General features: G+C 35.4%; 13 protein-coding genes across 13 annotated transcripts; 5 read left to right on the plus strand and 8 right to left on the minus strand.

Moving 5' to 3' along the window:
• Window positions 1-13: 13 nt before the first annotated feature.
• TRM13 (tRNA:m4X modification enzyme) lies at window positions 14-1,330 on the minus strand (the record flags this gene model as incomplete). Its single annotated transcript, XM_041552713.1, has 1 exon — window positions 14-1,330. One exon carries the CDS (start codon window positions 1,328-1,330, stop codon window positions 14-16), a length of 1,317 nt encoding a protein of 438 aa, XP_041408647.1.
• Window positions 1,331-2,149: 819 nt separating this feature from the next.
• Window positions 2,150-3,268, plus strand: MDH2 (malate dehydrogenase MDH2; the record flags this gene model as incomplete). Its single annotated transcript, XM_041552714.1, has 1 exon — window positions 2,150-3,268. One exon carries the CDS (start codon window positions 2,150-2,152, stop codon window positions 3,266-3,268), a length of 1,119 nt encoding a protein of 372 aa, XP_041408648.1.
• Window positions 3,269-4,332: 1,064 nt separating this feature from the next.
• YGK3 (serine/threonine protein kinase YGK3) lies at window positions 4,333-5,463 on the plus strand (the record flags this gene model as incomplete). Its single annotated transcript, XM_041552715.1, has 1 exon — window positions 4,333-5,463. One exon carries the CDS (start codon window positions 4,333-4,335, stop codon window positions 5,461-5,463), a length of 1,131 nt encoding a protein of 376 aa, XP_041408649.1.
• A 361-nt stretch (window positions 5,464-5,824) lies between these two features.
• Window positions 5,825-6,376, minus strand: VPS68 (Vps68p; the record flags this gene model as incomplete). The annotated part of the gene is made up of 1 exon (XM_041552716.1): window positions 5,825-6,376. The coding sequence occupies one exon, from the start codon at window positions 6,374-6,376 to the stop codon at window positions 5,825-5,827; it is 552 nt and encodes a 183-aa protein (XP_041408650.1).
• Window positions 6,377-6,894: 518 nt separating this feature from the next.
• On the minus strand, window positions 6,895-9,573 carry ALR1 (Mg(2+) transporter ALR1; the record flags this gene model as incomplete). The annotated part of the gene is made up of 1 exon (XM_041552717.1): window positions 6,895-9,573. One exon carries the CDS (start codon window positions 9,571-9,573, stop codon window positions 6,895-6,897), a length of 2,679 nt encoding a protein of 892 aa, XP_041408651.1.
• Window positions 9,574-11,744: 2,171 nt separating this feature from the next.
• On the minus strand, window positions 11,745-13,130 carry GAS4 (1,3-beta-glucanosyltransferase; the record flags this gene model as incomplete). Its single annotated transcript, XM_041552718.1, has 1 exon — window positions 11,745-13,130. The coding sequence occupies one exon, from the start codon at window positions 13,128-13,130 to the stop codon at window positions 11,745-11,747; it is 1,386 nt and encodes a 461-aa protein (XP_041408652.1).
• Window positions 13,131-13,420: 290 nt separating this feature from the next.
• On the minus strand, window positions 13,421-14,451 carry RFA2 (Rfa2p; the record flags this gene model as incomplete). Its single annotated transcript, XM_041552719.1, has 2 exons — window positions 13,421-14,274; window positions 14,445-14,451. The coding sequence occupies 2 exons, from the start codon at window positions 14,449-14,451 to the stop codon at window positions 13,421-13,423; spliced, it is 861 nt and encodes a 286-aa protein (XP_041408653.1).
• Window positions 14,452-14,834: 383 nt separating this feature from the next.
• Window positions 14,835-17,549, plus strand: EMW1 (tetratricopeptide repeat-containing protein EMW1; the record flags this gene model as incomplete). The annotated part of the gene is made up of 1 exon (XM_041552720.1): window positions 14,835-17,549. One exon carries the CDS (start codon window positions 14,835-14,837, stop codon window positions 17,547-17,549), a length of 2,715 nt encoding a protein of 904 aa, XP_041408654.1.
• A 168-nt stretch (window positions 17,550-17,717) lies between these two features.
• Window positions 17,718-18,044, minus strand: HRT1 (SCF ubiquitin ligase complex subunit HRT1; the record flags this gene model as incomplete). The annotated part of the gene is made up of 1 exon (XM_041552721.1): window positions 17,718-18,044. The coding sequence occupies one exon, from the start codon at window positions 18,042-18,044 to the stop codon at window positions 17,718-17,720; it is 327 nt and encodes a 108-aa protein (XP_041408655.1).
• Window positions 18,045-18,446: 402 nt separating this feature from the next.
• MED7 (mediator complex subunit MED7) lies at window positions 18,447-19,091 on the plus strand (the record flags this gene model as incomplete). Its single annotated transcript, XM_041552722.1, has 1 exon — window positions 18,447-19,091. The coding sequence occupies one exon, from the start codon at window positions 18,447-18,449 to the stop codon at window positions 19,089-19,091; it is 645 nt and encodes a 214-aa protein (XP_041408656.1).
• Window positions 19,092-19,603: 512 nt separating this feature from the next.
• Window positions 19,604-20,746, plus strand: PFK27 (6-phosphofructo-2-kinase; the record flags this gene model as incomplete). Its single annotated transcript, XM_041552723.1, has 1 exon — window positions 19,604-20,746. The coding sequence occupies one exon, from the start codon at window positions 19,604-19,606 to the stop codon at window positions 20,744-20,746; it is 1,143 nt and encodes a 380-aa protein (XP_041408657.1).
• Window positions 20,747-20,997: 251 nt separating this feature from the next.
• Window positions 20,998-22,458, minus strand: PFS2 (cleavage polyadenylation factor subunit PFS2; the record flags this gene model as incomplete). Its single annotated transcript, XM_041552724.1, has 1 exon — window positions 20,998-22,458. One exon carries the CDS (start codon window positions 22,456-22,458, stop codon window positions 20,998-21,000), a length of 1,461 nt encoding a protein of 486 aa, XP_041408658.1.
• Window positions 22,459-22,880: 422 nt separating this feature from the next.
• BSC6 (Bsc6p) lies at window positions 22,881-24,392 on the minus strand (the record flags this gene model as incomplete). Its single annotated transcript, XM_041552725.1, has 1 exon — window positions 22,881-24,392. The coding sequence occupies one exon, from the start codon at window positions 24,390-24,392 to the stop codon at window positions 22,881-22,883; it is 1,512 nt and encodes a 503-aa protein (XP_041408659.1).
• Window positions 24,393-24,458: the final 66 nt, after the last annotated feature.

The raw sequence follows: 24,458 nt of genomic DNA on the forward strand, positions 1-24,458 counted from the left end.
ATATATTAATATATTAATCAGAAGTATTTAATAGCAATGCAACATTTTCCAAAGAGATGGATTTATCTACATACCGAACCAAGCGGGCATCTTTACCTAGATTCTGTTGAACCCATTTCAACCTCCCTAGATCAATTATCTTACGTGCTGCTAACCCTAGAGCTTCTCTTTCTTCCAAAGTCATCGATATCGACTCAGTAATCTCTACAGTATCTGTTCCTACCATACCTTGTCTTCTACCATTTGTAGCCCAAGAACATACTTTTGTCAAACAGGTGAAAAACTGTTCATATGTGATATCATTTGGAAGTAACGATTTAATGTAGCTGGGGTTAATGTAATCCTTATGGGAACAAACATGCCTGCAACACATAGCGATGCATAAACCATCTAATTGTTGATGTAACAAGTTATTATTCATAATACAACGCAATGTCAGATCTGTGGCGACACCACATAAATGTTTTGAGATTGCCACATAACCATGTGATGAATCTAATTGAGTATCCAATTTCAAATCCTTAATGTCTATCTTAATACGTTTAATATTGGGGGTCATTTGTAATTGTTTTGTCAAATCCTGGGTATCAGCGGCAAATTTCGAATCAAATTTCATTCTATTAGAGGCTCTATCGATTAAATGGTAAGTAATTTCATGAGGGACATGATCCTTTGTGAGACAAATGACTTGATTCAAATAACGTGAGAATTCAGCTTTCCCACAACCAAATTCAATATAATCCTGATTTGATGAACTTGTATTCAATATCTTGGCGCTGATCATATTCTGAATCAATGACGATTGTTGAATTGCATGTTTTTGATTAGTCAAAGTATTGACTCTTTTCTCTACCATTTCTTGATTAGATTCTTGTTTTAATGGGATATCTGAAGTATCATCCCATTTTTGTAAAATATGTATAGTTTGATCCAGGAATTGTTTATAATCGATTACTTCTGATAGTTCCACAGTTTCCACGAGACTATTCATGTCCTTTTGGTAATATGGTTCATTGTCATTAGCATGAGACATTTTAAATTTATTACATTTTTTCATATGCCTAGTCAATTGATCCTTCCATATAGTATGATTTGGATCCAAGGGACAAGGAATTCTTTCCCTTCCACCAGTCTCCGTAGAGGTCACCCCCGAGTGAATCAATGAACCAGAATTCTTCTTCAGCAGATTCAAGTGTTCAGAACAGTACTGCTCATCGGCACGTCTAGTCATCCCACATTGTCTATCTTTCTTCACAATCACATACTGACATCTCAGACGCCCTGATGGATCTTCCAATTTAGTCTTCTTAATAACAGGTTCCATCGTCATATAGCAGATGTCTATATATACATATATATGTGTATATTTAGTGTATAATGTGCAAGAGAAACAACGTAATATAAGCAAATCATTGGAAAATGTGTTTATATGAGATTGTAGTTGTAGCAGTGAAAAATTTCACGCGATGAGCCAGCAGCAATAACAGAAATAGATAGATAGTCAACAAATAAAGAGAGAATATCTAACAGTCGCAGCTAATCATAGTTTACTGCTTTGTCTCGACGTAAACAAAAGATAAAATCGACTACAATCGTACTCCTATTGCAAATCATAAAGCTGATCCATGTATTATCATTTATAGCGCATTTGTCAGTACTTAAACAGCAATCTCGGCGAATCCCGTGATCTTACCTGGCATCGATGCGATCTATTAAAACCATATGCAATTACCACCAGTATATACATATACATATATACAACTACATGAAAATACCGCAAACGTTATACAGAATGTGTCGTTGTTCTGTTAAGTTAAATTAAAACACCGACAGCACAATCTCCTCTCACAGCCATTCTCCTATTACCACTACACCACCACCCACACACCACCTTTCGGGGAACGCCGAGCGGAGTAAAGCGAAGGGGCTGCGGTGAATTGCGACGGGTACCCTTTATTTGGGCGGCAAAGCTATTCGTTGATGGTTTTTGTAATTTATATATAAAGGGGAAGAGGGGAATGGGTCATGTCCAATAGATCAGAAATGGCATGTCCTTTTTTATTTATTGGTATAGTTATAGTATCTTTTCAGTTGTAGGATACGTACATCAAACATATACAGAATAATAATATTATAACACTACTGAAATATGCCTGACGCTGCTGTATTGCAAAATAAGAAAGATACTATCAAGATTGTGGTCCTAGGTGCTGCGGGTGGGATTGGCCAATCACTATCGCTGTTGATTAAGTCACAACTATATTATATGGTGAAAACCGAGAAGAGACTTCATCTAGCACTATACGATATCAATAAAGATGCTATTGCTGGTGTAGTCGCCGATATGTCTCATATTGATACACCAATAACTATATCTGCACATTATTCAGATTCACAAGACCCTAACGAAAGTTTGAAAGCATGCTTAACGGATGCATCTATTGTATTGATCCCTGCGGGAGTGCCAAGAAAACCAGGGATGACAAGAGACGATTTGTTTAAAATAAATGCTGGAATTGTAACACAACTGACCGATTCTATTATTGAATATTGCGATTTAAAGAAACTTTTCATTCTTTTAATTTCTAATCCAATCAACTCTTTGATTCCAGTTATATTGAATAGATTCAAAAATTCTAACGTTGTTGATTCAAATATTGAAAAAAGATTATTCGGTATTACTACTTTAGATTCGACAAGAGGTGCGATATTTTTAAAGGATATGCTTAATGATTTAAAAATTTCAAGTGGATTACAACTGATGGAAATGCCACATGTTCCTGTGATTGGAGGTCATTCCGGAGACACTATTATCCCAGTATTCTCTCAATGTTCTGCTGCTGATAATTTATCACAAGATCAAATTTCTCATTTAATCCATAGAATTCAATATGGTGGTGATGAAATCGTGATGGCTAAAAAGGGCAAAGGTTCTGCTACATTATCTATGGCTCATTCTTCATTTAAAATGTTAATTAAATTCATTGATTTATTATTAGGGAATTCTAATGATATTACAATCACATCGTACATATCATTAACAACTCTAGATGATAATGAAATTGCTACTGGTGGTAAAGAATTAATGTCGAGAATTAATAATTTGAAATATTTCGCTATTCCAACTGTAGTATCAATTGATGGTATTAAGGAAATTAAATTTAAAATTATCGATTATTTAAATTATAATGAATTTAATGAGTTATTACCAATCTGTTTAGAAAATTTAAATTCAAATATAATCACAGGTGAATCATTTCCAAAATAGTTGAATATATTGGTCCTCTTCCCTTTGCATGCATACATATCTAATTATCTTTCTATAGTTTCACATTAGTTAGCTCTTTTTAATATAATAATATTCTATATCTTTTTTTTAAGCATGGTTTGAAAAACGGTATATAATGATCCAGATGTAACCAATTCTCTTAGAAACTTGAGCGTTAGTTGATCGTGACACGACCCATATATATCTTGGTATAGCGATGAACCTAGTTATTTGCAACTAAACATGTTCATATTAGGAAAAGAGATGAGATGAGGTGGGGAATGTGTCACGTGCAACATGATGCGAACGGCTCACTCCGGTAAATTAGGGGTCCGCAGTGTACTAAATAGGAAATTTTGTCGTGCCGTGAAAACCTAAAAAACTATTAAAAAACTTCCGGATTATGCTGGGTGTACGGATGTACAATTCATTTCTAAACGGGTGTCTGGGTGGCCACAAGCAGTCCAAAGAACGGTGCTCCCAGTGTTGGGAAACCGTGTTCGATACAGTATATAACGCTGAAACATCGTTTGCCAAGAGTGACTGGTGGTGTTAAAACCAATTGCAATGAATGGCACAAAGTCTGCACTCAAGTCACAGCTCGGTACTAGCAATTAGCTCTATATGCTTGGGTTTTAAGTGCGAAACAGCCTGTTATCACGCTGCACGACAGCTCGTTCAACACGACAACAGCCAAAAATATATTTAGAGGAGGAAAAGCCACCAAAAAGTGAGAAAAGCCCCGCAAGGGAAGTTTTTAATCGATAATAAATAAAATAAATTTTTGATTTTGATTTTTAGAGACTAAATGGTTAGAGAAGTACCCTTTAATCATCGAACGAAAGAATATTCATCATATGGACAGTGTGTTTTTCTAGGTAATTTTCGATCAATTAACTTATTTCAATTTAGTATAATTGAATACTTGAAGTACGTGTCTTCCCCTAATTGAGTTACAGGTCATTTAAAATCCCTTTTGTGTCAACCCTTTTTTGAAATATAAATCGATAAATAACAGACAATTCTTCGAGAAATTACTTCACTTACTTTGATATATATTTAAAATGAGTGAGAATAATATGAATCATGCGAATGGCGATAGTGCGGAGAGTGTTTATGAGTTTATTGCAGATGATGTGACTTCAAATAAGAGTAATACAGTCAGAAGAATGCTAATTAAAGAATATAGAAAGATTGGTAGAGGTGCTTTTGGTACCGTGGTACAAGCTAAAATAACACCAAACAAAGAAGATTGGTATGGACCATTTGCTATTAAAAAAGTTCCAGCTCAAACAGAATATAAATCAAGAGAATTAGAGATTTTAAGAGCTACTGATCATCCTAATATTGTTAGATTGGAATATTTTTTCACTCATGTATCACCAACAGATCATAAAGTGTATCAACATTTAGCTATGGAATGCTTACCTGAGACTTTACAATTAGAAATTACAAGATATTCAAGAAATAAATTGGAATTGGCATTGAAACACGTTCAATTATATACATATCAAATTGCTCGTGGGATGTTATATTTACATGCATTTGGTATATGTCATCGTGATATCAAACCTTCAAATATCTTAGTGGATCCAACGTCTGGAGTCCTAAAGATTTGTGATTTTGGTTCGGCTAAAAAATTAGAACATAATGAACCATCAATTAGTTATATCTGTTCAAGATTCTATAGAGCTCCTGAATTGATTTTAGGTTCAACACAATATACTACTCAAGTTGATATCTGGGGTTTAGGTTGCGTCATTGGTGAAATGTTAATTGGAAAAGCTGTATTTCAAGGTCAAGAACCTTTATTGCAATTAAGAGAAATCGCGAAGATTTTGGGACCTCCAGATAAAAAATTCATTTTCTTCTCAAATCCAAGTTATGATGGTCCTCTATATTCAAAACCTTTATTCTCAGGTACTCCACAATCACGTTTCGAAAAATATTTTAATCGTGCAGGTCCAGAAGGGATTGATTTATTAATGAAAGTATTAGTCTATGAACCGCAACAAAGATTGACTCCAAGGAAAATTCTGGCTCATCCTTTCTTTAACGATCTCAGAAATGAACAATACTTCTTCCCAAGAGAACATACTCAACCTGTCCGTCTACCTAATTTGTTTGATTTCAACGATTTCGAATTACGTATCATCGGTGAATATATAACGCAGATTAAACCTGTAGATGATTAATAAACAATAACCATTCTTCCCCTTTGACTATCACCTCTTCTCCTTCCCTACCTCCATCCGCCACATCGACATTACTGTGTATAACTATATCCAAAAACTGCTCTATGCTTTGTTTTTTTTTAACTTCTTCAAATAACATAAAAATAAAATTTAAAAAAGAATTGCACGTACAACTTCAATTATGATCCCTTCCCTTAATTACTAAATTTATCAAAACTTATTATTATTACTTTACGTATATTTATTATCTTTATCTATATACTACGTATTTCCCAATAAATTCCCATTCGAGTACTAATTATGTTTATCTCATGATAATATTTATATATCTATATCTATTTATGTAAAAATAAAAACAGAACTATAGAGTCAAAGAATATGAATATTCGTCTTCCGCATTCTGTGCAATCCATAAAATAATACAACTTAGTAACACACATATATTACCTAAGACATTATTCACACCCATTCCCACAGTTGGATAACTGGTAAAATCCTTCACCAAGAACTTAATGATTAAAACGACAATAGAACCCGATAGTCCACCTGCTAGTAATGAAAACCCAAAGAATAATATACTTCTTGCTTGCCATGCCATCCGGGAATCCATACCCCCTAACGAGGATCCCATCGCGGAATCCCCATGCAATTCTCCTTGTAATAGCCTACTCTTCTCGATGGAACTCACAATCAGCATACCAAACGTACTGCAAATGAATGGGATCCAATCAATGAAAGTGACATGTACATCGGATGCATTGGCGTGCTTGGAATATAACACAGCATCGAGAAAGGTCCAGAACCCTAGTGCATAAAATATACCGGAAAGATAGACACCAAGGGTCTTAATCCCTTGGAATGTAGGTACTTTGAAAGGTAGACGGAATAGTCTTTCTTGTGGTTCGTTATCCATTTATATATATGTTATGTTATGTTAAATTTATCTGTAGTGTATTTCCTGATTGAAATAATCTGATATCGTTATCTTAAGCCAAAAGATCAAAACTCCCTAAAATTTCTAATCAAGAGTACTAAACGGTTTCTAATGTTATAGCAATAAAGCAACTAGGTATTGTACCAAAGACAATATCACTACCTCTTGCAGGATTGGGACTCCCTTCTTTAAAGGGTCTGAAATTTCCTCAGGTTTGCCTCACTTTTTGACGGCTGGGCTGATTTCCCAGTTTGTGAAGACAAGCGGTGGGGCTTCCGTAAACAATGATCAGGAATGCGATCGAATAAACGATTTATTTGAATATATTCCAAGTTTATAAGCATTAAGTATAAAAAGTATTACAGATTGGATTAAATAAGTTAGATAGTTGTATAATTGTTTATTTTTAGTTGTTCCATAATTAGAAAGAATCTAACGTATTGGAAAATGACTAGTCAGTTTATCTTGTAGGGAGAAATGTTCACGACAATTTTCATTCATTGATAACCACTGTATCTGGTCGGAAGACTGGCAATGGATCTGTTGGAGTTCTTATTACGGTTTTGGGCTTCTCTAGCAGAACGGTTACGGTAACCTCTTGGTAAGAAATTTGTAATGATAGACTTAGAACCGCTTACTGCAGCCTCGTTTAGAGTCTTTGGTGAATCAATACGTGACACCCAATAAGAGGCTGCAAACCAACCGCAAATGGCAAGGAATATTAAAACACCAAGAATACCAAACCACCAAGCGTAACCACCTACACCTTCACCTGGCACTTTAACGTTCATACCAAAAAGACCAGTGATAACGTTCAAAGGAACTAACATCGTACCAATCATGGTGACTTTTCCTAACATTTCAGTGACCCTGTTGTTGGAGTTAAATGATTCGACTTGCAATTGAGCTAGATAATTCGAATGGGATCTAGAGAAAATCTTCTCGTATGCTGCTAAATTCTGATACATGGTCAGTAAATGATCCTGGATATCACCCAAGTACATGGCGATTTCAGCTCTGGGCTGACTGGCCATGCGATTATTCATCATTGCCTCAGTTTTGGCGGCCATAGCTGCAGCATTATGATGGTTTACACCACCTGGTCGTCTAGCTTGATTGACATTAGCATTGGCGTTATAATTGGATTGTAAGTTTGCAATATTGATTTGAGAAGTTAAAGCTGGACCAATACCTTTTGCTTCATCTTGACATCTCTTTGCAAACATTTTGATAACATCTGCCTTACCACTTAGTAATCTCATCAAAGTCATAGTCTTACGTCTACTTTCACCGATTCTTTGCAACATGACAGAAAAATCTTCATCACGAGCCATAAACACCGAGTCCTCGATAGCATCGGCTTCATATTCGATTGACTGGATGACTGGAGCAAAGCTATCGGTAATATCATCGATCAGTGCATAACAAATCCAATCAGAATTAACGTCAACATAATCTCTTAATTGTCTAACTCTTCTTCTGACATTACCTGGATGAGAAATTGGGTTAAAATGGAATGTGATAACACCGGATCTAAAGACAACGATGTAAACATTTATTGGTTCCAAAAAATCTTCAGATTCTTTATCGCTTTCGAAAGTATGGAAACAAACAAAATAATAAGACTTGAATAACTCGACTTTTTCTCTTGTTTCTTGCATCCTAATATCTTCAGCTGTCAAAGGATGGATACCAAATGCCTTAGCAATACATCTCATTTCATCATCCGTTGGACATGAACAATCAAGCCACCAAGTTGGTTGGCCACCTTTAAATAAGTCGTAGAAGCTTTGTCCCTTCGAAACCAAGGATGGGATATCAGTAGAATGAACAGTCTCTTCAGAGCTCGAATTGAAGAAGGAGAAACGATCTGGAGCGACATATGGTACACCGTTATAAGGCATAATACCACTGACGGTCTGTAATTCAATTTCAGACCTGGTACTAGATGGTAGTTGAGTACCTTCAAATTTCATTGGTTTTTCATCGAAAAATTCACCTTCGATCTTGTTGTTACCAAATGAAACACCTACTGCTTCATCCTTTTTGTTGTCTTGTAAAACATGAGATTGTTCAAATAATGGATTCTCATTTGAGCTAGAGGAGTTTACTTGCTGTTGAGCAGAAGGTCTTGGAGTATACTTCAGGGCAGCTGATGACATAGAGACAGATGTAGATGTCGAAGTTGAACCTAAACCGTTTGGATTAAAATTTCCAACTGCGGGAGCTGTGGCCATCGTAGTCAAGTAGTTAGCGTTCCTTTCAGATTGTGATTGAGCAAACTCTTCCAGCTCATCAAAATCAATACCGTTTATACGTGTATGTAATTGGGGTGACAATGGAAACCAGACATCTTCCTCAGTTTCCTGGCTCTCACCAGATGCTTGGGAGTTGTCACTATCAAACGATTCTCTTCTTCTAGAAGTTGGTATAGCACCGTCTCCTACTGGTTGGTTGGTTTTTTCACCCGTTCTGTTTTCTGCTGATTTATGGGATAAGGACCTTGCCAATAATGGGATAGGATTTGCTGAATTAGATGAGGTAAACGAATCGGTTCTTGTTTTATTCCTGCTCACCTGTGAGTGCATCTTTTCAGAAATTGATTGGGTTCTAGATTGACGACGTGGTCTGACCGATGGAGAAATAGTGATACCTGGTTGTGCAATGGTTGCATCTGTTCTTGAGGAAAATGGATCAGAACTGTCAAGTTTGCTAATTTTTTGTCCCCCTGATACATGGTGTCTACCAGACTTTTTGTTCGATGGAGGAGTCTTCCCACTTTTATGCCCAATAGCAGGTTTTGGTAAGGCACTGAAATTGTCATGACGATGGGAAGGTGTCATTAATGGTGAATTTCTATGCTGGTTTATAGCATCAACTCTCATTGAATCAGCAGCACCTACGTTCGTTTTTAGGTCTTCGGAGATAAATCTCATGTTGGGATCCGCTTCATCACTATCAACAATAACATCAGAGTCATTAACATCCTTCAAATTCACCTCAATATTATTATTTTCAATCTGCGATGCGATAATATCATTATGTTGTCTGTGATCATATAACTCGTTGTGCTCTTCAGTATTCATAGAGTCAAGAGAATCGACTAATGATTCATTATTGGTTGATTCTGAGTGGGAAGATGAGGATGATGATGATCTGGAGTGAATAGATGACATTTCTCTTCAAATTAGTTTCGTTTTTTTTAAAAAATTTAATGGTTATTTTCTTAATGTTGATATTGTACTATGACTGTTGTATCTTACAAAATATAGACGGTTAAAAGCTCCTTTTGATTTCCTTTACTAAATGGCAAAAGAAAGTATGTATATTATTTGACCATTAGTAGATTTACAAATGCAATAATGAAAATATTTCTCGATATGTTATTGTTTGTTTGTTTTGAATTTATTCTGACAAGTGACAGTGAATAGTTTCAAAATAGTATATTATAGGTGTAGAATGATTGTAATTCAAATGGTCACTCTAATAAAAAAAATTATCTAACTATTGGATGGTGTTGATTCTTGACCTAGCATCAAATAGATATATTCAACAGATAAGTGGCTCTGTGTATGGTTGTTTGTTCTCTATAAAGAATAGATAAGATATCGACTTTTAAAATAATTAAAAAAAAAGAGGGATTGCTAACTGTAGAGACAGGATATTATTACTTTTCTTGTTTTCTTTATTTATATAGTTGTTTCTACTATCCAAGGAGTCAAAGCTTCGAAATAAAAAATCTCCAAAAGTTGTTATTTAAAGTGTAAAATAATAAAGTTAGAAAGGTAATTGAAACAAAAGGTACAACGTTCAACTAATAATAGGAATATTTGTCTTTAAATTAGCTGTCTTATCTTTCTGTTAAATAAGGATGAGCAAAAGAAAAAGAATTTTTTTTCACTCCTCACGGCGAAACACAATAGCAAAGAAAGGATTTAATTTTTTTCAGTAAAAAAAACTGGAAATTTAATGAATGGGTAGCTTTTTTGAGAAATCAAAGTGATAATGTCAAGATAAGTTTACTATGCATGGAAATGGGATGGGTACAATACTTGATTCTTAGATCATTCAGTAACAAATCATTAACTCTTGTTGTTGTTTTTATCTTTTAATCCATTGAGATGGCCATTCAAGTCCAACATAACCTCGTGCAGATGAAATATCCTAAAATTAGTTAGGTCCTCTTTTTCTGTGTGGATGTTTTTTCCAATGGCTGGGTTTTCTACCCTTTTGCCATTTTTGTCTGTAAAACCGATGTAGAAGTAAGTAAATCACCCATGATGTATTGTGCTTACTTTCCCACTTGGTGGAGGTTTAGGATTATCGAGGGGAGGGGAGGTTCCATAAATAGATAAAAAGTAATACAATAGCAACATAAAACAAAAAAAGGTAATGAGAATAATATTTTTTCTATTAATTGGTTATAGTTGTCGTTGCTCATATCTATGGCACACCAATTATTTCATATTGTCATTGTTTTTCGTTTGACAAATATTTCTCAATATCTATATTGTAAAAGATTGTTTAATTTTTGCTACATTCATTATATTGTACGGATACTCACAACTTCAGTTACAGAATGGAGGAGTATGATATTTCGTATGATGTGTCTAAAGGATCTAGCATCGCAAAGAGCTCATATTTTATTGATAGCAAGTTTTTTGGGAGCAATGAACAATACTAAGCTTGATACACCTTTCTTATGTTTTCCTATTACTTATAGGATTACAATAATAGTTGTCCAATGTAGGTGTATATATATCTTCATAATTAATATTGGAGTTGATTGGATCTACAGCAGAGGAAGAACTACAGGGTGGAGCGCTCTCTGGTTGGTAAGAATGTCTTAGTAATTTATCCCTAATCAACGACTCATTCTGAAGTTCTAATTCGGCTTTCATACTCTTATGGCATTTACCCAGTTCTTGTCTAAATACTTGCAATAACTTAGCTTGTTCGGCTCTCCTTGTTATCGTCTTAACCAGATGGGATTCTTGGTCGGCGGTTAATTGGATGTTTATCATTAGCGGCTTATATGAAAATTGTTTCTTAATAATGTCAAACGTTTTGGGATAACAATAATAGTGTCAGAAATTAGTCGATTCAGGGTTGATTGGTGCTATAAAAGTTGTTGGTTCGACCTGAGATTTGTAGAAAAGAGTTCTTTTAAAAGGGTGGAGAATTCTACATTAAAAATCTCCATCTCTAAATATTTTATTAACCCCAAGTTTTGGTCACCGAGGAGGGCCCAGCGCGTGGCTATCAAAGCACAACAAACGAATCATTAAAATAAGGAATTAGAGTACTAAGTATTTATAAATATATACTTAATAGGAATTGCAAAGATCTAAAATATCATGTATGTATATGCTGTCGAAGCAATGAGCCAATACATGACTCGTTTTGGTGGTAACCTGAGGGAAGTAGAACTATTTTTCTTCACTTCCCTTTCTTTATGGTTACTGTCAGTAATTCCAGAAGACAATTGATTAACAATCTTAATACCGTTTGGGTTCTCCCAGATTGATCCATCGGTATCATATATCTTGTATTTTGTTTCGAAATCCTTGCTTTCTAATTCGCAATATCCACCTGTGGCCTCAACACCTTTCTCTATTAAGGCTTTAGCTAATTTTTTAGGTAAATCCATATTAGTTCCCAAATTCAGATACTTATCTTGACAAATTGGAGCAGTCGTTGAATGTTCTTGGAAGTATTGTACCTTTAGTGATTCGTCGATTGCTTGGTAGCGTGTTTTTAACGTCTTGAGGTCTTGTAGAATCTTCGTATTGCCGTTGGAGTCAATCCTAACTAACCCATAATTATTTGCCTCCTGTGTAAATTCGTAAACTAAACCGCCACTAAATACCTGGGCCATAATTGGTGAATACAAAACTTCTGCTTCATGAAATTGTCTAGGTAATACTTTATTGCAACCATATTCTGAGAAGAATACAGGCTTGGAATAATTTTGGTACGCCTTTATCAACTCATCATAACCAGACGTCTCTAGTGTTTGCTGACCACACCACTGGTAGGAATTAACACCATAAAAATCAACACTTTTCATAGTTGTATCTTGTGGTAGTTCACATTCTAAATACTTAGACAGAGAAACTCTATAACGAAGATCATCTGCTGCCGAATATCCAACAGGGATATCTCTTTCGCAATTTTTCAAAATGTAATTTTTGATATCAGTAACCAATTGTTTAACATACACTGGAGATACTTCAGAACTTTTCTTATCATTAATAATTTCATTCCCCGCAAAGAATCCTAAAGTATTATTATATTGTGAAAACTCCTGAACTACTTTGAAAACATGTTCCAGATATATTGGGTTATAAGTTGTCCATGGTTCATATCGATTAATGTGTTGATTTGGTAAAGGTGAATTTACATCTAGCATTAAATATATTCCAGCCGTGGCCAACATTGTCATACATTTTGAATGATCTAAATCTGGATTTATTGAGTATATTCTAATAGTATTTATTCCTAATTCCTGGAACAACATTATATCACGAACACATGTTTGAGGGTTTGCAAGTGGGTCACTAGAACCAACGAATCCCGAAGATCCATCGGGTTGATAGTCCACACCCTTGATAAAAAATGGTTCTTCTGTTTCAGAATCGTAGAAATGAGTCCCTACAATCTCAATAGGATGAACAAAAGCAAATGTATATTTTAACAAGTTGAACGTTAACAGGCATTGTAATAGATACATTTTTCTTGAGGTAGTATTCTATTTTATGTAAGATACCCCATGATTGGAGAGAGTAATTATTTTTTCTTTCTATTAAATAACACTATATTATCTTTATTTTCTGTCAGTTTACCTTATTTTGTGTCGCTGGTTCCCACATAGTAAATTCAGAAAAATTAAGGATAAAGAGATAGCACCGTCAAAATAACTCTTATTTTTATTTTAAATAAAAAGGACATGTCTACTAATTTGTAAATATACATCTTGTTTTAATTCTTATTTATTTATTTCCCATACACATATTTATTAAATTATAGAGCAAAATAGTGGTTATCGTCAAATGTTGGATAAATCGAACCTTGATCAGTCAACGTAGTACAACATTGCCTAGCAATACCTTCATCTATATTTAAAGTTTGAGCAACTAATTGAATAGGCACAGCAAATTGGTTCGCATCTTTACCTGTACATTGTTCCTTGATAAATCTAAGAACGTTTTCTCTCACATCACCGCCATTGTTTCCGCCATTATTATTAGATCCAGAATTTTCTGTAACAAATAATGATTGACCGTTAGTTGCAGAGCCATTTCCACCAACACTTTGAGAATCACCTGTGGTAGATGGATCTGGAAACTTACCTGTAGCCACAGAGTGCCATTTAATTGCATCCAAATGATGAGATAATACGTCGTTAAAGGATTCCATATTCTTAATGACCGCATATTGAATGTTCTTCTTACCACCAAATTCTTTCAAAGCACCGTAAACTTTGACGTAGGTACCAATCTGATATTGTTGAGCAATCTGTGAGCTCTCGGTTTGGGCACTATCTTCTTGACTAGTAGTCATATCGTTAGCATCATCACTCCATTTTCTTACTTCGATCTGTCCAGTGCCATCTTCGATAGTGACAAAAATATTAGATGTATGATCGGTGATATTTCTTATGACACCTACAAAAACGACGTGGTGTAACTCTTGGCCATGAGACACAAATGGGCCATCTTGAATCTCTTGAGTAGAGTTTAAAATCTGTTTTATGGTCACTGGTGTCAGTGTAGTAGAACGGTTCCCGGGACCAGAATCAGTAGTGGTAGGTCTTGATTCTGTACTTTCAAAGCCACCTCCTGTAACGGAAGAATATTCTGAATATGGTTGATATGCTGTAAAAACATGATGTTAGTAAATAAAGAACGGTTTAAAAAACTGTATGTGCAAAAACTATTAACTTTCAACGCCACCCGATATTAAGAACTACTGTCGAAAGGGTTGAAGATCATTCACACTATGAGTTCGGATATCCGAAGTAAACGATAAAGGGGGATAAACATACTAGCCATTGTCCTCTTAAAAAATGTTGGTTATTTCACGTTGATTGGATCGAACTTGATCTCCTCAACCGTAACAAATATATATATTGTTAACCTTTAACTTATTCATTTAACCTTTGCTTCTTCTTTATTTGTATATTTCTTCTCATTGAAAGTGCAACGCGTCAAAATATCGGAAAATTTCGTGTCTGCCATCACGTGACTGACAATTACTAATTTCTGAAAAATTTTCGAAATTCAAAATTTGAAGCTCATCGCTGGGAATTGCCACACTTAAATAGTCTGAAAGTTGATGGCAAGGCTACTTATAAGGGTATTGAGATGCATATTTTGATGCTGTGGTGATATTAGAAGGTCAAAATCAATTAGAAGAGGTATTTGCACCGTTGACCATGGAATTACTATTGCATACACACGTTTTGGTTGCGTCAAATGCCGATGTACTCAAGGGAGTGGGATCCTCTGAGGCCACATACGCAACTCATTTATTGAACGGTAAAAGTGAACTTGTTATCCAGGATGTATTGAACCAATTAAATCAACGTATCGATTTGTCTCATGTCTCCAGCGCAGACGAGATGGTATCTCTAACTAGAAGCTTTCTAGTAACCTATTTCAAAGAGAATATTACGTCATCATTATATTTTGCCATTGCTTTACTTCAATATTTCATTCAAAATAATTATACTGGTCCGTCTATAGATATGGATGTATTTGGTTTATTGTATGCAGCTCCACAAGATGACTCTTCCAAGTATCAAAAGTATTTTATACAAGCATTGACTATTCTTGGTCAACCGGCATATGAATTATTGTCTAATCCCGAATGTCTAACCGTTTCATTACTTCTATTTGAAATTTTAACTGACTCCCAAACTTTATTTAATGATCAGGCTAAGGATGATGACTTAGTTCTTCCAGAGATTGTTCCAGGTATGGATGGATTGTTGGCCATTGCCAACTGGTGGAGGGCAAGAGCATTATTAGCTCATTTATCTGTCGTACCAGAACCATCTGGTAATCAACCATCTGTAGCAGCAGCAATAATGTCTACTATAGATATTGCCTACTGTATTTCGAAAGCGTTACCTGCTGAGGTGGAAGAAGATTTCAAAAAGAAAATATTTACAATTTATTATTTAGAGAACGTTAAGACCTCTTTGGCTATCAATACTGAGCACCTATGTTTACCATCCCTAACGAAAGTGAAAAAATTGACAGATTTCAAATTTGTGCTGACAGGTGCTCGTGCTAAGAGAACTAAATTTCAAGAAATCGGCCATTCAGGTTTAATCATATTAGCACATTCATCGACCCAAGATGAAAACAATAATGCTAGCGACTCGAACAACCCTGAAAATTTTGTGCTAGAGTCAGATCTATTATTGGAGAAACCGATCTTTGATTCCATTGGTGCCGAACCATTAGATGAACAAATTATTAAACGTCAAAAGATCGATCCTGAATCAGAAGAGAATAATGGTATTGATGAAGATAGAATTCTTCCAATGGCAATCCGTCAAGAATATATACCAAAATCCTTACAAGAATTGGATCCTAATGAACAGCCAACATTAAATAATCTAGATACCATCCAGCTATTACTTCGTATATATGTGATCCGTCAGACATCGCCAGCTAGAGACCCATTGGTAGAAGAGGAACTTTCCTCCATTGTCTCAAGAATCATATATCAAAAGGGACAAGCTAATTGGTCTCTTTTCTCAAGATCACTATGGGAGAGATCAATCCTTGAGACTAACAAAGCAAAGACCGTCGAGAGAGGTCTTCTTCAAATGCAATCCCTTGTAGAAGAACTGGGACTGATGATCCAAACCAGGATGATTCCACAGAGTCAAGAAGAAGCTAATAACTCTAGTGCACCTCGATTGAAATATATTCATCAGTTACCATATATTCCACGTTGGGAGCTGGACGCCAAATTGGCTGAAAAATATATGTCTCTAGGTGTTTTAAGATCTGCTGTTGAAATTTATGATAGATTGCATATGTGGTGTGAAGCTGCGTTATGTTACGCTGCAGTAGGCGATGAAAAGGAAGCTGAGAAGATTCTGGCGAACAGAGTAATAGATGTTCCTGGTGATGCTCGTGCTTACTCGATTTTAGGTGATATCAGACAGGATCCTTCGTTATGGGAAAAGAGTTGGGCCATTGGTAAATATGTTAACGCAAAGAATTCTCTAGCTAGGTATTATTATCGTCCACCTAAGGACTCTGGGGTTACTCAAGATTTCGAGATTGTATTGGGCCATTTGAACGATTCCTTAAGGCAATACCCATTGAGTTTCGATACATGGTATTTCTATGGTTGTGTCGCTTTGGAATCTGGTAAATTAAACGTAGCATCTGAAGCATTCTCTAGATGTGTTTCATTAGACGAAACACACTCTATGGCTTGGTCCAATTTGAGTGCATCATATATTCAACAAGATAAATTGAAAGAAGCGTACAGTTGTCTAAAGAGAGCTGTTGGTTTTGATTCCCAGAAGAATTGGCGTATATGGGAGAATTTCATGATCGTATCGTTCCGTTTGAATGAATGGAATGATGTATTGACAGCCTGTAAACAATTAGTTAGTATCAGGAGAGATAAACAAGGTGAGGGATCTGTTGACATGCCTGTTGTTGAGAAACTGGCAGAATTACTTATTACTACCGATTACTCCGAGGAGAAACAAGACTATTTCCAGAGAAATGGTATTGAATTTATCTGTATCACTTTGCCATCGTTGATCACTACTAATGATAGATTATGGAAGATTGTTGCAAGAGTAGAACTTTGGAGAGAGAGACCCTGGGCTTCCCTTGATTGTCATGAGAAGGCATATAGAGTAACATTGCATAACCCTGCCATCGACACAGAAGAACCAGCTTGGAATAATACTGTAGATGCATGTGAGGATCTAGTTGCAGCATATGAATCCCTAGGAGAACGTAAAGGTAAATACGGTGAAGGAAGTATCGTATGTAAGGATTGGAAGTACAAGGCGCGTTCTACCATTAAGGCTTTAATAAGTAAAGGTAAAGGTAGATGGGATGATACAGATGGTTGGGAAAGACTAATGGAGATTAGATCCCAATTATAGAATCAATAGAATAAAACATTAAAGAATCAATAATTTTTTTTAAAAAAAACAAAACAGGGTATCGATATATCGATATGTAAGTATTACTATATAATAAAGTTGTACATGCAGAATAGATTATTATTAACTGAGGTAGAGATAACCTCTCTCATCACCCATACAGAAGATCTACCTCCCGCACCTGGCGAGTTGCCATTTCTGGTTATCCAGTGGGCATGCATCTCTAGTCTTGATCCACTTGTTGATGCAATGTAAATGGAAGGCGTGATTACACACACCCCATGCGGCAACACATTCATTATCTGTGTCTGTCATAGCTTTAGGCTGGCATTCAATACAAGGCTCCATGATGTGATTTCTACAAATGGCACAGTTATCCACAGCAATATCCCAGGACCAGAATGCGACAGCTGTCCATTTCTTGATCTCGAATCTCTTCTTATTTTCAATGGCCCCCTCTTGGTCAACATCCATATTATCCACACTATTACTCATTGCTATTATCACGACTCTCTATCCTTTTATTTTTCGTTGTATATATCTATCAAAACCCAATAGAGATGCACGCACTACTTCACGATCAACCAGTAGCTCTTGTGTTTGCCACTGTTCTTAAACGGTTCCTAATCAATTCGTTATTACAAATTTCATCAACCAAAGAATTCCTTTAAAGGTCATTTTCTGCGGAAGGAACATCGTGACGCACGACTAGCCCATCGTACTAAAAAGAAAATGAATATTTCCATCTTTAATGGGCAACTGAAAACAACAACAACAACCATCGCATCGATAAAGGAAGTATCATAAAGAGGTGCATACCTGTAGTATAATCACTTTATCATTGACCTAATTGTCCCAAGAAAACGTGCTGTAGCTAACTATTAAAATAGGAAAAACATGTCTCGTGTAGAAAGTAATGATATCAGTTCGCTATATCCACCACCTCCACCGTATATGAAGTTCTTTACTAATGAGAACTTGGAGAAGTTGGCTCAAAATAAACAAGAAAAGGGGTCAGAGGAAACTAAGGAACCTTCTGAAGAGGTAGGTAGAACAATTGAAGAAACCATAACTAGCGAATTGGACTTTTTGTCGCCACCACCAATGCCATCTACCCATCAATACAGAGCATTTGGTAGTGTTTGGCAAGTGAAGGATGAATTACCTGATTTGGAGACTCTGGGAATAACACGTCTATACAAAAAATCAGATAGCGATACTAATGGAGATGTTCCAACAAGTTACCAGTATAAGACTCAGGAATTACGTAAACTATTGAAATCACTGCTATTAAATTATTTAGAATTGGTAGGTGTTTTAAGTATAAATCCGGAATTATATGAACCAAAGATGGAAAATATTCGTACAATCCTGACTAATATTCATCACCTCTTGAACGAATATAGACCACATCAATCTCGTGAATCTTTAATCATGTTGCTAGAAGAACAATTGGAACATAAAAAATCCGAGATCCAACATATTCATGAAGTTTGTCGCCAAGTGCAAAAGCATCTAGACTCTATCCAACAAAGCATATAACATATCAAGTTTTAGATGGAAGGTAAAGTAAAGAACATGGTTGTCGTTTCCCATTGTTTTATGAAGTAAAAATGATGAGATTTCTTTTTTCTACTTCATATGGGTAAAAAAGACGTGCCTGTGACGTGAAAATTCACTGCATAATGAGTCTCATTTTTATTGTGTCACATAGAAAAAAGGAAAAAGGGTAAAAGGTAAAAGGTATAAAGTAGTCATAAGTGAGAGGTAGATCTAAAAGTAGAGCAATCAGCTACAATATTTTCTGGCGTGTTTCGTTAAAAAGAAATAAAGATAATGGAGATGTATATCTCTTATCTACCTTAATGAATGGCTCCATTAGTATTACCTATTGACATTTGACTGTTCAATCAGATTTCTAAAGATATATAAGGGACCGTAATATCCTTCCAAATGAAAATAATCAAATAAGCAAAGATGAAACAAACACATTCTAGTATATCCAAGTGTAATAACAACAAACCAATAAAACGTTTTACAAACATTAGCTCATAATGAATTTTGAAACTTTATCAATTGTATCAGAACCTAAATTATTTACGTGCATCAAATATAGATTAAATTCTTCCGCTGAATCGCTATTTTCTTCGCCTATTGATACAACCTCTCATTTTTCATCAAATGGAAAACCCATAAGCCCACTGTGTCAAGATGAATTAGGATCAACACTCACTAAATTTACTGATCTCGATTCTATGAGATTATTCTCTAAGTATATGATTATCCTTATTGGTCTCCCAGCTGCTGGTAAGTCGACCGTGTCACGACATCTAATTAAATACTTACAGGATACAAAAACTACGGCTCATATCCGTTGCAAGACATTCAATGCTGGTGATTTTAGAAGGAAAGAAAAAAAAATAGAATTAACTAATGAGCAACTGGAAGATATTTTTGATCCTAAAAATAGCGATAAGAAGGAAGAGTATGCACGTATTGCATTTAATGAAGCTTTACAGGATTTGGATAATGATATTTGTGATATTGGAATTTTTGATGCCACTAATTCAACTAAACTTAGAAGAAAGTATTTATTCGATGAAATTAAAAGCTTCAATCACAATTCAAGCTCCAATTTTTCAGTTTCACCTATCATTCTTCATGTTACTTGCTCAGATAAGAAATTTATCAGATATAATATTCATCATAAGTCATTTAATGCAGACTATTTTGGCAAACAATATGATCTTTCTGTTAAAGATTTTGCAAAGAGATTAAAGCAATATTATACCCAGTTTGTCCCTTATACAATGGATGAATTTAACCACATCTTATCGTATTCATCACCTGATAGTCATCATGGTACATTTTATTTCCATGTAGCCAATGCGGGCTCAACCTCTACAACTAACATTGTAGAATACTCAAATATGGCCTCACGTGAAACAAGAAATTTGATTAAAGCCCTACATCACTTTACAACAAATTATATTGTGATTTTCGGAAGCCAATATATTTCTAAAGTAAAGGGTTTCTTCAAAGTGTCCCAAGTGGTTAGTTCTAATAAACTGAATGTTAAAAAATCCTTCCAGCAACTATCTAGATTGAAAGTTCTAAATAGTATTATTAACGATAGCTATTTTAAGAAACTTAAAAATTTTCATTTAATTAATAACATTACACACAAAGATCAATGAGATTTGGGCGTAATTCTAATAATTAAATAAAAGTTCTAACTCGCATTATACGCCGACTACCTCCCTGGATAAAAAGAGGTAGTTGACATGAAATAACGGCTAAACTTTGAACGATACAGAGTCATTTGACAACTTTTTGTTTTTCTCTTTTTTATTTAATATGTATTATATTATATTTGTAAAACTATATACTTCTTTTAATAAAACAAAAAGTTCAAAAAACAAAAAAAAAGGATTTTCTCATTAAATATTTAATTAAGTCCAGGCAACGATGAATTCAAGCCTGGTAGGCCACCAGATGTTGGTGGTGGTTTCTTCACAGGTGATCCCAACATGTGTCTATTATTATTGTTGTTGTTGTTGTTGTTATTATCATGATGGTAATTATTAGTAGTACCTCTATTGTAGGAAGATGTAGATGATGGAGCGGTGTAACCACCAGGAGCTGCAGTGGTACCATCTAACGTTGGAGGAGCTGCACCAAATTCTGATTTTTCTCTTACTGCATTGATATTGTTATTGATACCAAAATACCAACCATTAATCTTTTGATCATTATAAGACGGATCATCAAATGCGTTCGGATCAAATGGTCTCGCTCTTGTCCAGAATCTGATAGTTCTATCCTTTGAGGCACTAGCCAAAATGTTACCCATCGGATTGTATGCCATGGAAGTAATACATTTATCGTGTGCAAATGGAATCGTATGGATTGGTTTTTCTGTATCTTGTAATAAATCGAAATGCTTGATGGATCCGTCATAACTACCAATCGTCAACATGGACTCGTTGATCGGGGACCATAAAAGATCCATATAATCTATCTCATCCTTTACGGCCATTATCTCTTTTGTGCCATACCTTATATCAAAAATACGTAAAGATTTGTCCTTGGAGATAGCACCCAATAGATTACCTTTAGTAGGCTGGAATCTAGTTTTTAGAACTGTGTGTTTAAAATTTAGTATCGTAGAAATACAGTTTCCAGCTCTAGGATCCCATAATTTAACCAAGTTATCCTTCGAAGCTGATGCAATCAGTCCCATAGTTGGATGCCAATCACAACTTTTAACATCCCAATGATGTCCCGATAATACTCTTTCCTCTCTACCATTACTGAAATTCCAAATCTTTAAAATATTATCATCCGAACAACTAACAAATTTTGAATCATTATTACAGAATGCGATGTCTCTTATACTCTCAGTATGTGCAGAATCCAGCTCTTTAACCATATTGAAGTTAGGTTGCCATATCTTAATAATCCCATCAGCGTCACCACTCACCATCCAATCCCCAGCATGAGAGTATTTCATCGTCGTCACTGCAGAATCATGAGCTTGCATTAAACTCTCAAAATTAAATGAAAAACCATTCCACAGGGAAAGTTCACCATTATAAGTGGCTACGATCAGCCTTCTTCCTTCAGGGGTCCACTCGATGGCCGGTATTACATGTTTTACTTTATTAGAAGAAAGATGTGTAAATTTGCCGATTACATTCACTGCTCTGTCATTATTGTTAACATAGGAACTCGGAGGCATTATATTAGCTGTGAAAGATGTCTCTGGTTCGATATCTGGTAATCGGAGTCCATGTTTCTTATAGTAATACATCCTATTAAAGGGAGATGTAACCTCAACTGTACGTCTGTGGGTAACGTACTTCTTCTGTGTATACGACCCATTGTCAGTTGTATTATTGTGATCCATCCTGGATATGTTTTGGCTTGACTAACTTCGATGATTTATTCTTATTAATCGACTCTTCTTCCCTTTTGTTCTTTTTCATTCATTCATTCAAAGTGTTGTTTTATTCATGATTCATTTTAGTTGATATAATTTTTCAGTTCCACATTTAATAAGGAGAAAGCGTTGAGAAAGAAAGATAAGCTGAATGAAAGAGAGAAATACTTGGAACCTATTAAAGGTTGCAGAAGGTTGTAGCGTGTATTGAAGCACTAGAATATATATGTATGTATGTATGTATGTATGTATGTATGTATGTATGTATGTATGTATGTATGTATGTGTGTATGTATGTATGTATGTATGAATGTATTTATGTATACTTGTATGAGTAAGTGTCCTATTCAGTTTATATCGCAGGTTTATTCTTTATTGAAACTCATCTATCAAAGGACATCGCTGTGTCCCTTGATATACCTTGGATAAAGCATCCAGATGAAGGAAAATAAAGCTACCATGAACCAACAAAGTGTAGGCATCCATTTGATTCCAATCAAGTGTGTTAGGATACCTGCAGAATACGGTAGGATGGCACCGCCACAACCACCCAATGCGACTGCAATCCCAACACCACTGATTTGTAACTTCTTTGGTAACACTTGTACTGCTACAATACTAGCTGATGGAAATAATGGGCCAATAAAGAATCCACAACAGAACATCACAAAGGAGAGCGATATCAAATAAGATAGGGATTCACTATTAATCCAACCAACAACCATGTATAAAGTGTAAAAAAATAATGTCAGTGCACAGTATACTCGACAAGCACGATATTCATTAGAGAATGCCTTCTTCGTGAAGAAACCTAAGATAAGACGCCCTGCAGTGAGACCAATCCAGAATGTTGAGGCAATGTACGACATCTTGATTTGGTCAGTAGATTTTGTTTCCAGTAAGTATGTATAGAACCATGCACCTGTTGTGATCTCTGCCCCTAGATAAGCAAATAAAAATAAAGCATATAGTAAGATTGGTGGCATGGATAGTAATGCAAAGAACGATTCTTTTTGAAGCGGTTGTTCTGAAGGTGTAGGTTCAGGAGTTGGTTCGGGAGTAGAAGCATTTTCGTCTTGTTCACATATGTAATGATACTTGGCTGCAGTCTCGAATCTAAAACTTGGAATAATAACACATGCGCCAATAACAGACATAGAGAAAGGGATCACAAAATACATTGACCAATGTCCCCATTTAACAAAATGAGCTACCAATGGAGGGGTCAGCATCGCAGCACACCCATATACGGCATGCATTATACCCATCAATTCATTCTTATGTACAATCATATTCCCAACTAGAACATTACAAGATGCATCGAGGATTCCAATACCTAATCCCAACGGAAAGCAACAGAACATGAATATCGAGAACTTTGATGGCTTTGACATTAGAATCGAAAAGAACACAATGCATAACGTTGCCGCCACCAGCATTCCACCTCTCATACCCCAGGAATTATGAACTCGTTCATTTAACAATGAGGCACATATATAACCAGATAATTGAATCAAAAATATATTAGATACTTGAACCTTTGTAGTGTTGTAGTATTCCATCAATTTTGGGAGCAAAGTACCTACAGACTGGTCATTAAATCCAAACACTGCAAACATTATAAAACAAGCCAACACTTGGTATTTAACAATTGGTACTCTCTGGTAGTCTAAAGGGTATACTTTCAAAAGGTTCCCCTTCCATTCAATATCCCTAATAAGATCTCTTGATAATGGTGGATCTCTTCCGTCCCCATTTTCGTCTAACTCAAAACTTTCTTCTGGAAGTGAAGACGGATCCATTAATGCATCTGCATCTGCAAAATTTGTCCACTCCTCAGTTCTCTCATTGATCTCCTCACCTCCCTTAGAGGTTGTCTTATTATTCTGAGTAGTTTCCATTTCTTGTTGTAATTATGGCTGTAACAATAACAGTAATTAGCTCAATATTATGTGTTGCACAACCTA

The sequence above is a fragment of the Maudiozyma barnettii genome, assembly GCF_903064755.1.
Source record: "Maudiozyma barnettii strain CLIB 1767 genome assembly, contig: KABA2_11, whole genome shotgun sequence".
Taxonomy (NCBI): Eukaryota; Fungi; Ascomycota; class Saccharomycetes; order Saccharomycetales; family Saccharomycetaceae; genus Maudiozyma; species Maudiozyma barnettii.